This window comes from Cicer arietinum, chromosome 7 (genome assembly GCF_000331145.2).
Source record: "Cicer arietinum cultivar CDC Frontier isolate Library 1 chromosome 7, Cicar.CDCFrontier_v2.0, whole genome shotgun sequence".
NCBI lineage: Eukaryota > Viridiplantae > Streptophyta > Magnoliopsida > Fabales > Fabaceae > Cicer > Cicer arietinum.
Window position 1 is genome coordinate 26,703,884 of NC_021166.2, and position 15,973 is coordinate 26,719,856.

The 15,973-nt window shown below is 35.1% G+C and overlaps 1 protein-coding gene across 2 annotated transcripts; it reads left to right on the forward strand.

The window, feature by feature from the left end:
* Positions 1 to 420: 420 nt before the first annotated feature.
* LOC101490706 (uncharacterized) lies at positions 421 to 13,935 on the forward strand. 2 transcript variants are annotated; one of them, XM_027331033.2, is made up of 11 exons: positions 421 to 725; positions 1,616 to 1,707; positions 2,176 to 2,283; positions 3,008 to 3,090; positions 3,260 to 3,393; positions 9,675 to 9,724; positions 9,913 to 10,005; positions 12,567 to 12,658; positions 13,180 to 13,286; positions 13,350 to 13,526; positions 13,618 to 13,804. In XM_027331033.2, the coding sequence occupies exons 1-10, from the start codon at positions 519 to 521 to the stop codon at positions 13,482 to 13,484; spliced, it is 1,101 nt and encodes a 366-aa protein (XP_027186834.1). In that variant the 5' UTR covers positions 421 to 518; the 3' UTR covers positions 13,485 to 13,526; positions 13,618 to 13,804. The 2 variants fall into 2 exon arrangements, with proteins under 2 accessions (XP_027186834.1, XP_004516087.1); XM_004516030.4 differs by lacking the exon at positions 13,350 to 13,526 and having other exon boundaries at positions 424 to 725; positions 13,618 to 13,935.
* Positions 13,936 to 15,973: the final 2,038 nt, after the last annotated feature.

The window sequence follows — 15,973 nt, forward strand, 5'->3', positions numbered from 1 at the left end:
ACCGTTTCCTTTTGTTAAAAGAAAAATGTACATATAAATCTCAAACATAGAAAACCCATAAAATCATCAAAGAAACACTTAATGGAAGACATTGTGCTTCAATTTGTTAATTTTTCATCAAGTTTATTCACTTTTAGTGGATGTTTATAAAGATCATGCGGAGAGGTGAACAATACAATTTCCACCTTTAATAGAGCCGAGGATAATTTAAATGTTACGTAATTTGGAAAATATTTTCGAGATGGAACCAAATACTTTTTTTAATCTTTTGTTTTTTAAATAAATGAGACTATTATAATTTGAATTTCGACTAATAAAAAGTTAAAAAAATCTGATCAACAATTATTTATACTAATATTTGAATTTGAATTATTTTAAATGTTTTTTTTAACTGAAATCTATAAATCATTTGAGGCTAATTATAGAGTCGGAGAAGTAACCAAATATTTCACTTGCCTTATCTCCAGTTTGAGAATAAAATTGGTTTTCCAGTTTGGAAACTCTCTTCATTTTTCATAATGATTTCAAACTCAATGGTAGTTGCTTCTTCTCTTTATTCACCATCACTACTACACCGCACCCTCTTCCATTCCCATAAACTTTCTTCCTCTTCTAGAACCTTCTCAAACCAAACCTTGCCATTTCTTTCTCAACATTACCGTTTTTTGAGTTCTAAAAGGGGTCTTTCCTCTGTTTGCTTCTTCAACGCTGGAGATAAATCCAAGGTTATTGCTTTTCACACCCCCTCTTTGTTCTTTCTTGTTTTTAATTTCAATTTTTTTTATTATCATGGGAATTGTTTGATGCCCTTGAGTTTGCATTAGTGTTGAACTAAATGAAAAATGTCTTTAACTTTATATGAAACTTGTGGAAGAAAATTAAAATAAAACTTTTAATGTTGGTATTGTATTGTATTGTATGTTTGGATTGATAGAGAGGGATATAATGAAGTCATAATAGGCTGTGTGTGTTTGGTTTCACGATAGAGAGAACCTAAAGTGATTCATACACAAAATTGATTTTGACATGTTTGGATGATGTCGATTGGAATTGATTTTGTCTGATTCTAACTTGAAGTCAGTATTTGTAGCTGTTGACTCCAAACGTGATTTTTACCCTTAAATTTACTGTTCAATTCACTTTTTTTGTGAATGTATTCAGCATAAACTACTTTATATTCAAATCACTTTGAACTAAAATCAATTTTATAAAATCAATATTTGTCACTGCTGCACCAAACACAATGTTTTAAATGAGATGGTGTATAATGGAATGAATTCAATCTCATTTATTTCAACACCTCACTTTTTGTTCCCTTTTAAATTTGGAGGAATGAGATGAAACTACCCTTTTTCTCCATTCCATCATAAAAATGTCCAAACAATTACTTAACTTTATTCCATTATATTCTCTTTTACTCCACTTCATTTCATTTTGTTCCATCTCCATAATATATCCAAAACAAACTATGATAATATGATTCCATTTTCATGAGTGAATTTGAGTCTACTGCAGTGACACCTATAGTTAGAACTTAGAAGTTTTTGTGCTGTTTAGTTTTGTTTGCCAGAATATATGAGTATAGGTTAAATGAATTACATTGTTCTTTTTTCAGGACTCTGGATTGGAATGGCCTATTCTTAGGCGATGGGAGGTACCTTGGGAATGGCAAACAGTTTCATTAACCTTTTTTGCTTGTGGATTGGGGTGTGTTTTAAATAGCTGTTATGAATTCATACAATGTTTGTGTATAATGTACTACATTAGTCCCCAAATAGAGATTTTTCCTTGTCCCTTTTTATTAGATCCTTTTCATATTTTCAACTGCATTAATTATTTATGTACCAATTTACTTGTATTATGCTACATCTTTTTTTGCAACTTATGATAAATACTCGTATGGAAACATAAACTAATTCCCTTTTCTGAAAGGTAAACATTACCAATTGTCATCAAATATAATATCACTACTAGTTCTTTAATTTCCGAGGTTTAGTCAATAAGATCCTATATTAAAAGATGGTGGTAGTAGTAATTATGCAAATATTCTTAGCAAAATGTCATTTAAAAGCTTATTACTGATACCGTCACTTTTTTGTTTCTTTCACAGGGTTTTTTGTGTTAAAATTAATTTATTTGTTCCTAAGTTTGAGCCATAAATTTATTCCCAGGCAGTTTTGTGTTGACAGGTTTGGTTGAGGCAACATCTCTACCATATCTCGGGATTCAACCTGATGCACTAAGTTTAGATGAAAAGGCAGAGTTACTCTTTTTAGATCAGGGGTACGCCAATCCTTTCGACTCCTTGACCATTGTAATTATGGAAGACGGTTTGAAAACTGCGAAACAGCTTCCACTTTTCTGATTTCTCTTGATTTGATCATTGACTAGTTAAGAATATGCGAAGTTGACATTTTGGTCCCGTTTGGGTTTTAAAGCTCATCTTCTAGCATATGGAGACATTAGCTTTGCTTTACATTTTTTCCCTCATATATGTTTGAGAGTGAGGTTATTCAAAAATGGAAAAGTTGTTAAACAGTCAATATTAAATATAGGGGTTTATGGAGAAAATAAATGAGAGACAGCTTATCTAATTTTAATCTATATGTGAATATATTAATTAGAGGACTCATATCATATAGAAGTTTTATTCAAACTTCCGCTTTATCTATAGCTGCATCACATGATGCTCATGGCTGTGAGTGAGATGCATTAAGTTTTAGGATCTCATTTTCTACCTTATCCACTGATTATTTTCTTTCTCAAAACTCACATGTCTTAATGTTTCCTTTGTATCATTTGCTTTTACCTTTAGGCCTTTCTCTTTTTAACTAGTTGCCTTATGTATGGAATCAACTAGATCCATCTAGAAACAGTAAAATAAAAGTATAAAACACATTTCCACATCTTTAGCTAATAGTTTTTAATTTTCTTTTTGGTGTAAATAATGAATTGTATACAGTTTAGGGTTACATTCTTAGATCCTCCTATTATTATTATTTGGCAGCATCACAACTGCGGCTGTGCTTGGAATCATATATGGTGTTGTCAACACTTTCCAGCCACTTCCTGAAGACTTCTTCAAATATGGTAATTATGATTTAAGAACTTTTCCAGTAATAAGGATTGGAGTCATACCCTTTGCTGCTTTGTTGTTTAATGTTTGGTTTGCAACTGGCATATATGATATATCTAGAAGAATTGGAATATACTATGTGCTGATGCTTTCTTTCATTAAACGGTCAAAACTTTGTTGCAGATTTGAGGGAACCTTTTAATCTTCAAAAGGGTTGGCTTTTGTGGGCAGGAATTGGGCTTGTTGGTGCCATAGTTGCCATTGGATTGACAGGAGTTGTTGTGTCCTTCTTTAATGAAGAAACCCCACAAAGAGAGGTTAATAATTTATTTTAGATCATTCACATGCAGATGTAAATGTAATTGTTCTTTTCTATAAGTTGAAATATTTTCATTACATTCTGCAAGGAGGCAATTTAGGCTCACCATTATTCAAAGATCATTATTGATTTCATTGATTTTATATTTACTTCTGTTGGAAATTCCACCATAATTGCGGTCCTTCCCTAACTGTCTCATTTGCAGCAAACTTAGGCTGCCTTCGATGCAACCTCCACCACTTTTATTCAAATCTTCACCTTGAAAGTTGGTTTTGTGGAGTTAAGTTAGGCATAAAATCTAAGATGGTATTAAAGCCTATCCTAAATCCATTAGGCAATCCGTCATCATGCCATTTTCGGATCACTCGGGTCATGTTCTGGATATCTAGTCTTGTTTATGAAGGGGTGTATTGAGATCCTCTGTCGGATAGTGATATGGGCTGAATAATGGTTGGTTATAAGTAGTGGACATCTCTCACTTTACAAGCTAGGGTTGAGTTAAACCTAAATTCTAATATGGTATTCGTACTCTAATTAACCTATATTCTATATCCTAATAGTATCAGAGCCTATGCTTTATTTGTTGTTGGGTTGCCTGCATCGTCCATGCTCTAGGCCCATTAGGCCTAGGTGTGAAAGGGTGTGTGATAGAAGTAGTAGGTTTAAGACTAGTGAAAGGTCCAAATCTGCAGTGTGGAGAACTTATGTCCGCAAGGGTAAAAAAGAGAATAAGCAGTCTATTAATGACAAGGCAGAGAAACTCATTAAATTCTAGGGATTTCAGTTACACATAGGGGAATAAATTAAGGAGGGTAGGTGAGTATTGCTCATGAATAATTATAATTATCATTGAATTAGGAGATACTATTTTCACTGGAGGAGCTTTGCTCTGGGTTATACATTGTATCAAAACTTTCCCTTCTTCCATAAATCAATAAATTTCCATTTTATCTATCATTTTACGTTCACAGATCCCTACTTTTCTATGATTCTATCATTGGTCCGACCTGTCGGATCTTCGAGAAGTACTAGTGATTTTTGTACGTTGTACATGCCACCGAAGCTGTCAGATCGAATGGATGCAGTTGAAGCAAGAATCTCAGCGGTGGAAGAATCTGTTCGCCAGGAGTTGAGGGAATTTCGTGAAATTATGATGAGCAAGTTCACGAGGTTGCTAGAGCAACGACCAATTGGAACGGGGGAACAATATGCACATTATGAGGACTCAGTGACAGAGTATAAGATGGCAGTGAAGAAAGTTGAGTTACCATCATTTGATGGTGACGATCCTGTGGCATGGATCACGCAAGCTGAAACGTATTTTGAAGTTCAAGGGACGTCGGAGGAGGTGAAAGTCAGATTGGCGAAGCTAAGCATGGAGGGCGCAACAATTCACTGGTTTAATTTGTTGCGTGAGACAGAGGACGATTTGAATTGGGCGAAGTTGAAACGCACATTAATTGAAAAGTATGGGGGAAGACAAAGTGATAACCCCTTTGAAGAGATGAAAGATTTGCAACACACGGGAACAGTTGATGAATACATTACCACCTTCGAATATGTGTCGTCACAAGTAGCAAGACTACCGGAGGAGCAATACCCTGGGTACTTCATGGGAGGACTCAAGAACCACATTCGCTTGAAGGTGCGTACATTGAATCCACAAACCAGATTGCAGGCAATGAAGATTGCTCGTGATGTCGAAACAAAATTACGTGGGTCTCTGATTTCAATAGGTGGTAGTGTGGGTGGGCTTCGCAATTGGAAGGGAAGTGAACCAAATGGATTGGGGCCCAACGGAAAGAAAGGATCTGGATTTCATAATAACCCAGGTTCGACCCAATCTGGAAGTGGGTTTAATAATAACTTAACCGGGTCAGTGCACAGCAAAACCGGTTCGACTCAATCTGCCTCAAATGCAAACTCAAACGTTTCTCATAATACAACGAGATCTGGAAACGATGAGGGGAGAAGAGTCAGTACCGAGCGCAACCGTGGCCTCAAGCATCTGCCGTATTCGGAACTGATGGAGCGGCGGACACGAGGGTTGTGTTTTCGTTGTGGGGAAAAATACCATCCTCTTCACCAGTGTGCTGAAAAACAACTCCGATTGATGATTTTGGGAGACGACGAGACGATTAACGAAGAAGGTGAGGTGATTGCCATAGAAGCAAATGGAGGATGAGGATGAAGTTCTTGATTGCAATTCCATGGGATTGTTTGATATGATTGAAGCAAAGAAAAATTTAGATAAAACGCCTCCAACTACTTTGCGCATCAAGGGAAGTCTAAAGGGGGTTTTCATCGTGGTTTTAATCGATAGTGGCGCCAGTCACAATTTCGTTTCACCCCGTGTTGCTACTGCGTTGGGATTAACAGTGGAACAAGAAAGATCGATGGGAGTAAAGTTGGGAGACAGCCACCGTGTGTCCACTATGGGGAGGTGTAGAAAATTGCAAGTACAATTAGATGATTTCATCACTAATGTTGATGCTTTTGTTTCGGAATTGGGTGATTTGGATATGATTTTGGGGGTGGCTTGGTTGCAACGATTTGGGAAGGTGACTTTTGATTCGGAGAAAATGACCATCAAGTTTCAATGGGAAGGAAAAATGGTGGAACTACATGGTCAGTTCTTTACCAAAAAAGACTTGGCTAATTCTAAGGCACTTCAAGAGAAAACTGAAACACTGTATAGTTTGTTGGAAGAAGAATTGGGTCAGACTTCAAATGAAGAATTACAGGAGCTAACTCAAGACCAACAACAAGAGCTTCAAGACTTGTTGGAGAATTTTTAGGGAGTTTTTGAAGAGAATATTGGGCTGCCTCCTGAGCGAGATATAACTCATGCAATTGAATTGAAGAAAGATGCAGGTCCTGTGACTGTTAGGCCATATCGTTATCCTCACCACCATAAGGAAGAGATCGAAAAACAAGTTCAGAGCATGCTGACCCAAGGTATAATTCGAAACAGCTCTAGCGCATTTTCTAGTCCTGTCATTTTAGTTAAAAAGAAAGATGGGTCATGGAGGATGTGTGTTGATTATAGAGAATTGAATAAGGTTACAATGCTAGATAAATATCCAATTTCGGTAGTTGACGAATTATTGGATGAACTACATGGAACGAAATTTTTCTCAAAACCTGATTTGAAATCCGATTATCACCAAATAAGGGTGAAAGAAGGGGATGTGCATAAGACGGCATTTTGAACTCATGAAGGGCATTATGAGTTTCTAGTGATGCCATTTGGGTTGACGAACGCACCAGCCACTTTCGAATCCACCATGAATCAGATTTTCAAGCCACACCTCCGTAAGTTTGTCTTGGTATTTTTTGATGATATCCTAGTATATAGTAAGGGATGGGAAGAACACTTAACACATTTATATCAAGTGATGGAGATTTTACAATACCACTGTTTTGTCGTTAATAAAAAAAAAATGTAATTTTGCTAGTAGGAAAGTGGAATATTTGGGTCACGTAATATCGGAACAAGGTGTGGCTGTGGATCCATATAAGATTAATAGCATTTTGGAGTGGCCAATCCCTCATAATGTCAAAGGAGTGAAGGGATTTTTGGGGCTGACCGATTATTACCGGAAATTCATTGTTGGCTATGGAAAGATAGCTAAACCATTGACAGAACTTACAAAGAAGGAAGGATTTCATTGGGGTACAGAAGAGTTGAAGGCCTTTGAGAATCTTAAAAGAGTTATGGTGCAAGCCCCAGTTTTAACACTACCAGATTTTTCACAATCTTTTGAGATTGAATGTGATGCATCGAGAAGAGGAATAGGTGCAGTTTTAATGCAGAAAAAGAAGCCTATAGCCTACTTCAGCAAAGCGTTGTCCAAGAATAATTTAAGCAAGTCTGCGTATGAGAAAGAATTGATGGCGTTGGTGTTGGCAGTTTAGCATTGGCGTCCATATTTGTTGGGAAGAAGATTTGTGGTGTACTCCGACCAAAAAAGTTTACGACACTTGCTCGAACAACGCATCACTACGGCTGATCAGCAGAATTGGATAGCAAAATTATTGGGCTATCACTTCGAAGTGGTATACAAGCCAGGTCCAGAAAATAAAGCTGCTGACGCTCTTTCAAGAATGCATGAGGAGGCAGAGTTGAAAGGGATAACTTCCTTTCCCATATGTATGCAAGAGCAACAAATTTAGCAAGAAGTTATGAATGATCCCCAATTGCAGAAGGTGATAACAGAGCTACAACAAGACCCTACATCTCGGCCGGATTTCCAATTAATCAAAGGGAGACTTTTCTACCGTAGCAGACTGGTGTTATCCTCAAATTTTGGTTTTATACCTTTATTGTTGAAAGAATTTCACTCATCTCCAACTGGTGGCCACTCAGGTTTTCTACGCACGTATCGAAGAATGGCAAGAAATCTTTATTGGGTAGGAATGAGAAAGTCAGTTATGGAATTTGTGCAGAGTTGCGACGTGTGTCAACGTCAAAAGTACGTTGCGTCCTCTCCTATGGGTTTGTTACAGCCCCTCTCAATTCCGGAGAAAATTTGGGATGATATTTTGATGGATTTTATCACTGGTCTCCCAAAATCGAAGGGGTTTGAAGCAATTCTTGTAGTGGTGGATAGATTATCCAAGTATGGACATTTTATTCCCTTAAAACATCCATATACTGCGAGGAAGGTGGCTGAAATATTTATTAAAGAGGTGGTGCGTCTTCATAGGGTGCCACAATCCATTGTCAGTGATCATGATCCACTGTTTGTGAGTCTATTTTGGAAAGAATTGTTTCGCTTACAAGGAACGATGCTGAATATGAGTTCGTCATATCAACCAGAGACGGATGGGCAAACGGAGGTGGTGAATCGGTGCTTAGAAGCATATCTTCGTTATTTTGCATCAGAGCAACCGAAGGAGTGGTCGCAATGGATTCATTGGGCTGAATTGTGGTATAACACCACATTCCATGTGTCTACAAGAACTACACCGTTTGAGGCAGTGTATGGAAGAAAACCACCCACGGTGGTTAGATATTTACAGGGAGAAACGAAAGTAGAATTGGTTGATCGTGACGAGGCCTTACGTCAACTTAAGTATCATTTGAACAGGGCCCAAGAACAGATGAAGAGGTATGCGGACAAGAAAAGAAAAGCATATTCATTTGAAGTGGGTGAGTCGGTATTTTTGAAGCTCCGGCCCCATAGACAGCAGACAGTGACTAGAAGGATTAATCAAAAACTGGCTCCATGGTACTTTGGACCATTTCCGATCCTAAAGAAAATAGGGGCAGTATCCTACAAGTTGAAGCTGCCAGAAGGAAGTAGAGTGCATGCAGTGTTTCACATTTCACAACCCAAGAAAGCTATTGGAGACTATTCTGCTGAATCTCAACTACCAAACGGGTTAGAAATGGAAGCAGAAGAGGGGGAAGAACCGGAATAATTGCTGGCTGCAAGATCAGTGATGAAAGAAGAGCTGTAGAAGACACAACTTGGGAGGATGAATTACTACTAAAAAGTCAATTTCCATCTCTCAGCCTTGAGGACAAGGCTGCAGTTCCTGATGGCGGTAATGATAGAATTAGTGGGTTTAAGACTAGTGAAAGGTCCAAATCTGCAGTGTGGAGAACTTATGTCCGCAAGGGTAAAAAAGAGAATAAGCAGTCTATTAATGACAGGGCAGAGAAACTCATTAAATTCTAGAGATTTCAGTTACACAGGGGAATAAATTAAGGAGGGTAGGGGAGTATTGCTCATGAATAATTATAATTATCATTGAATTAGGAGATACTATTTTCTCTGGAGGAGTTTTGCTCTGGGTTATACATTGTATCAGAATTTTCCCTTCTTCCATAAATCAATAAATTTCCATTTTATCTATCATTTTACGTTCACAGATCCCTATTTTTCTGTGATTCTATCAGTGTGTTAGAATTCTGCCATAATTGTGGTCCACCCCTTCCCTGTCTTAACTGTGGCAAATTTGGGCTGCCTTCATTGCAGCCTCCAGCACCTACATTGTGTGTAAGGGGGTGGGCATAGTCCGGTTTTGCGTTTTTAGTTCTTATAAGGATTGGGTAGTCCTCACATTTCAAGTCAGTTGTACCATGTTGCTGACCTCCCTTCATGAGCATGAATCAATCATCCTAATTGTACTATAGTAGAACTACTCTGTCTTAAGTCTTAACAAGTTACTTGTTTTCTATTTAAGATTACCTTACATAATTGGGTTTAGTTTTTATGAGTTTCGCACCTTGTGGAGACCTCTTACTAGCTTCTATAAACTGCTTTTCAGACTGATGCTCTTGTTCGTTTGCTTCCGTTGATTGGATCTTCAAATGTCAGGTATTTTAAGGTATCTAGGTTCCTTATTGTAAATTGCTTATGTAACTGATCGCCTCTGTAGTTGCAGAGGCATTTAAAAAAAATTGTAACTATATAGTTGTGGACTGAATTTAAAATTATAATCCTTCTATCAATGGAGAAATAAGAATTGTCAAGTATGTGATTCATTGTGTTTATTTTCATTGTAGCACTGCTTGTTTGGTGGGTATCACAGGTGTTCTAGCTCCACTTCTTGAGGAGACAGTATTCCGAGGCTTTTTTATGACTTCCCTGACTAAATGGTATTAATTGTCTTAATGTCTTTTCCTTTTCTATTTAGTTCCCGACTAAATAATGCAGCTTTCCTTACAAGCAAGACTTTTTCTTTAATTTTTGAATTATTCAATGGGTAGATAATTGAAAAGAATGTTAGCCTGTTGCTTTGCTTTCATCAATGAAGGACAAGTTTATTTAGGCTCCATAATGAAGTTTGCATTGTACTATCTAATTTCTGTTTGTAATTCCTGTTATGTCTTTGGACTAAAAATTTAAGTGCTAGTTCTTAAATCAGCTTTATGAGCTTTATTTATGGGACTTATACTTATGAAGCCATATATTGGGCTGGGATGCCTCGGTGGATAGGGGTTGGTTTAGATAATTGTAAGGAATAAATTTGTGGTTCACAAAACCCCAACTAATGCACAACTTTCTTGTTTTACATACGCTCGAGCCTATAAAAAATACTGTTTGTATAAAAGGACACAAGAGTTTGTTAATGTTGGTGTTATTACAATTATTATATATTCTTACTCTTTATTACTTGACATAGTTTCTTAGTTTCGTTGTTTCCTAATTTCCTTATTTTGAGCGATTCTCTTTTGTATATAAATTTGAACAAATTTATTTTATAATCTAACACAATAGTTGAAACTATTCAACTTGGTATTAGAGCATCTAAAGAATACAAAATGATACCAATGCGTTGGTATGAGTGGTAAGCAACTCAGGCATCTTTAGCAAGTGAACAGGCGTTCGATCTCTATCTCTTGCGTATAGAGATAACCTAGTTTGAGAGGGGAGAATCTATCTTGTGTATCCAATAGGTTTTCTGACAGAGATGAGTCATTGCTAAACACGGGTGAACAATACACTTCCTACCTATAACATGGTTATAATAAAAAGAATACAAATGATCTACGTTGTAATGAATCATGTTAAAGTGCTCGATAGCTGAACCACCTAACCAAACTCTAGGTGACTTTTTTAAGCCATAAAAGATTTTTGTGACCTACAAACAAGACATGACTCCCCCTGAGGAACAAGTTTAGGTGTTTGCTTGTTAGGAACTTGCAATTCGAAATATTCAAGATTAGGGAAATGAGATTATTCACCCGTGAATTTATTGATAACAAAGGAAAATCATAACAAAGGATTCTAATCCCCCCTCTCAACTAGAGCATTCTATAGTTTTCACGAAGTAAAATCCTAACCTCCATTACCAAGGGTTTAGTCTTATTTATAGTACATAGGACCGAACAACAACTAACAATTAGCTTACAACTTGCCCTCTTTTCCTATAAAAAACTTGCATGACTTTGTCCTCTAAGGCGGGTTTATTCTGGTGCCTAACATTGCTCCTGATAGGAACCCGGATCCAAGATAAACAGAAAATGTAATATTGATTGAAAATATGGACTATTACAGAGAGTGATCCCTATAAAATCCCAGAGCAAGTTCTCCTTCATAGAGAAAGTCCCTCTGCCAACTGCCTAGCAGTTCACAAGCTAATACCTCCATGAATGCCCGTCACTACCCTCTCACTCATCTATACACTCCTTAACAGAATTCCCCTCCTACATGTATTTCCCTCCCTCTCTCTAACTAACTTGCCAACTCAGCCTTTCCCTCTCAATTTGGGGTTTTCTCTTCATGGGATTTATCAGCTCCATATAGGTCTTCTCCTCTAAGTCACCATGAAAGAAGACATTCTTAATGTCAGGCTGTACAGAGGCCAATTTCTTATAGCAGCCATAGACAATAATAGGAAAAAGGACAATATCATTGTAATCCGAACTAATAATTTGAGTGCACCTTTTGCTACCAGTTGGGTCTTCAAACGATTCCACCTTTCTTTTAGGGTCCATTTTAATAGTTAAAAGTAGTCGTCTCATCTGATCAATAATTGCCTGTCACCCTCCAAAATGGGATAGTACTTCTTAGAATGTCTTACAAATAATAATAGAATATATGGCTAAGACAAAGCCATAGTAGGAGGATGCATTTGGTGATAACTTTGAGAATTATGAATTGAACGAGGATTAAGATTAGAGGGTTTACCTTTACAAAGTGCAATAGGCAAGTCAGCAAAAGGGTTAGGTGGGACTATAGTAGGAGAAGGAATTGAAACAAGGGCTGAATAATGGGAATTAGAAGAAGTGATCTCTAAAGCTTCAAGACATCGACACTCATAAATAATACTAAAGCTGCAGCCGATGGCCATCTTGTGACTGTAAATAACGTGGAGTTTGAGACTAGATAAAACCAGATGATACATAGTTAGGAACAGGTTGTACCCCTGGAGGAGTAGAATATGTTGTAAAATTTGGCTTGTCTCATGTACTCCTTTTGTTAAAACTATGACACGTATTATGTATGGTTATTTTTCCACATTTTAATTTTTTAGAGATAATAGGAAAATAGTCATATTAATAACACTGACTATCGAAGGAGTGGGTATTACAAGAGTACTGAAAATTTTCTTCTGAAATGGATTCCTCATTTCAGTTGTTTGAGTATGTTTTGTGAACTATTGATTGTTACCTACAGATACAAATTTTCTCATGGATGATTATTTCCATTGCAGGGTTCCTACACCAGTTGCAATCATCATTAGTGCTGCTGTGTTTGCCCTTGCCCATCTCACTCCCGGTGAATTCCCTCAGTTGTTTGTTCTAGGTACTGTGTAAATAAAAAAACTTGATCTTAACAAGCCGGTAAAGAAGTTTCATTTATAATTTTTGGGTAGACGCTGAATGTACAAATATTGAACAAAGTTGATAAAACAAGGAAAAAAATCTAAGGATCTGTTTATTTCTAAAAACATTTTTAGTTTTCATTTCTACGATTAGTATTTATTTTAAATTATTCACAAGGAGATGGAAGATTCATGTTATAAACAATTTTGATAGAGAGAAGATAGAAGAGAAGCTAGAAAAAGTACATTTTTATAAACAATGAAAATAGTGTTTTGCATTTTAAAAATTTCTAAAAAATGTTAGATCTGTTTTCAAAAATTGTAAAAGAAAATATTGAGTGAAATGTTTGTTTGATCTATATTCTCTTTTATTTATTAGTTAAAGTGAAAATGAAAGTAGGGAACATAGAAACTAAACGGGCTTTAATATGTCAACTTACCCTGCAATTGTTCATATATGTATTGTGTATATAAAATAATGGAAATTTGTGACATTTTCTAGGGAGTGCTCTAGGGATTTCATATGCTCAAACTCACAACCTTCTAACTCCCATCACTATTCATGCATTCTGGAATTCAGGAGTTATATTACTTCTCACTTTTCTCCAGGTATATTGTATAACCTTATCTATGTGTTTGCTAATGCTTTATTGAGATTCATAATCATTACAGTCAGAGAAACACATTCCTGCAATCATTAAGTCGAAACCATTCCATAAAAGTAAGTCGAAACCATTGGATGAAGATCAAAAGAGTTACATTTTAATCTTGGGAAATCAGATTCAAGAACTAAACTTGAAATTATGAGCCGTCTGATTTAATCCAACAGTTCCAACTCCTTGATTGCGTGTGAGTGTGTGGTTTCTTCCGACAGTAGGGAATTCAGATTCTAGAATTTGGAACTTAATGCTAATAATGCTTCTCTTTCTTGTATATACAGTTGCAAGGATATGATATCAAAGAATTATTGCAGACAATTTGATAGGAAATTTTTTCTCTCCTTTGTAAAGGTGTGGAACATATACCATACACAATACAGTTCCATTCTGTTTATATATTTATGCTCCCTTTTCCTGTTGTAAAATTTAGACAGATTGCTGTTTGTAAGGTGAAGTAGGAATTGATTATTTGGTCAGTGTAGTAAATATATGCAATGAACTTGAACTTTTGTAGGCTCTGATTTGTGATTTCAGATATCTAAGAGTCTGTTTGACATTAGATTTTTTTAAGAAAATTTTAATGGTAAATTTTTTTTTTATCTTGTTTATACTTTTATTTTATTTTGAAAGACATGAATATGAATTTGGATCCTCAACCCCTAATCATACACAGAGCTTTGATAATGCACAACTTGGTTAACAATATACAAATTCGTGGATGGTTGATGAGTTGCTTAATCTTGGTGTATCCATCAACCAAACTCAATATGAACCTGATGTTGTAACTTGTATTTTTTCCTGTTTGAAAGATTTATATATAGTAATAAAAGTGAAAACAATGTAAAAGTTGTTTTCCCCATTCTTAAATATGTATTTCCTTTATAAAAAAAAATATAAGCAAAATTTACCATTTACATACTTATTTGATAACTTAAGATGATTAGTTATTCACATTTACACGTTAATTAATCTCATTTAAAAATACAACTTCATTTTCATTGTATAAAAAACATGGACATTAAGTGAATGATATTTTTGGTGTACTATCATCTTTTTCCCTGTATACTATGGAATAGGATGAAAAGAGTCAATTTTTGTGATAATTTAGACGTGTCTAATTTTATTTGTTTCAGAATAAGTTTTTTTTGTTGGTAAATCCTTAAATATATATCCTTGAAAATATAAATAAAATAAATAATAAGGGATGACTTTGTAAAAATACTTTTTATTTTTATATTCTAAAATATTTGTTTATTTTACTTTCATGAAATATTTTTGCAAGAAATCATTGTTGTGTTGTAGAGTTAAATTAAAATACTAGTTAGTTAATGAAAATGTTGACGTATCCACCTCATCCAAATAAAATAGGTTGAAGTAATATTCACTTAGCGTGCTTTTGAAGTCACCTTCTTCATGTTTATGACTAACATTAAACAAATCGACAAGGAAAAGCTAGAACTTCAAATTCAATGTGCCTTGAATGGAAAGTTTTTTTACGCAAAAATCAAACCAAGCATTAGTGTTATCGATAAATATATAATAGTTAATTTGTGTTTTGGACCAAAAAGACTAACGATGATTTTGATATTTTTTTAACCCTTTGATTTTTAGAGGAATGATATTCTAATAATTCAAAGTTCTGTTGAGATGTAAATAAAGTCTAATCAAAAATTATTTTAGTCAATATTTAAACTCGAGTTCTTTTGACCGATTAATCATTCGCTGAATTTTATTAATCATTTGAGTCTAATCCGTCTAATAGGTTGATTAATAATTAATCTTCACATTTTTATGTTGGAGTCTATCAAAGTATTTCATCAAGTTGACTAATACTATATTTTTTTATTGGCACGGTTCATATTTACATGATATTTGTATCCACAAACTTCAACTAAAACATCACAATTCCTAGATACATTGAGGTCGGTGCTTAATGGAGTTAATAAAGCTAAAAGAATGGTAGACTATCTAACTTATACAATTAGAAGGAAATTGCATTGTAAATATTACATTTAATAATTAAATACACAAATGATACGTTATATGTATATATACAACATCTCTAAACTATTGTGAGTCATTGAATCACATAACTTCCTTCAAAATTTCAAGATGTCAACCTTAATCTATGACACCATGTTGTTTTCTCTCACTTTTGCATATGGTTTACACAATGCTTCTTTTGTAACAATTTACATGATGGTTAATTTGCCAGATGATGTTACAATCATACATCCTGATGATAAGGATAGTGCCCTTCATCTACATCCAAATATACTCTATAATTGGACAGTTCCTTCTAACCAATATGAAGATTGTTTTGCTGTGTGGCGTTTTTCATATGTTAACTTCTCTCCATATGATACACATTACGACCAAGGTCATTCCGTTGTCTATCGGAAGGCAGAGCAAGATGGATTATATCATAGTTGGAATAATATGAACTTTGTGAAAAATATTAGTTGCTATTGAATGTGTTGGGTGGACTCACTCCTCCGGTGGAACCCACCAATTTTACTACTACTACTACTACTATTATTATTATTATTATTATTATTATTATTATTATTATTATTATTATTATTATTATTATTATTATTATTATTATTATTATTATTATTATTATTATTATTATTA

Bases quoted from the DNA above. Each gene is read 5' to 3' on its own strand.
- LOC101490706 (XM_027331033.2), top strand. From the start codon at position 519: ATGATTTCAAACTCAATGGTAGTTGCTTCTTCTCTTTATTCACCATCA. The intron at 1,708-2,175 runs GTGTGTTTTAAA...ATTCCCAGGCAG, and splicing joins TTTTTTGCTTGTGGATTGGG to TTTTGTGTTGACAGGTTTGG. The intron at 2,284-3,007 runs GTACGCCAATCC...ATTATTTGGCAG, and splicing joins TTACTCTTTTTAGATCAGGG to CATCACAACTGCGGCTGTGC.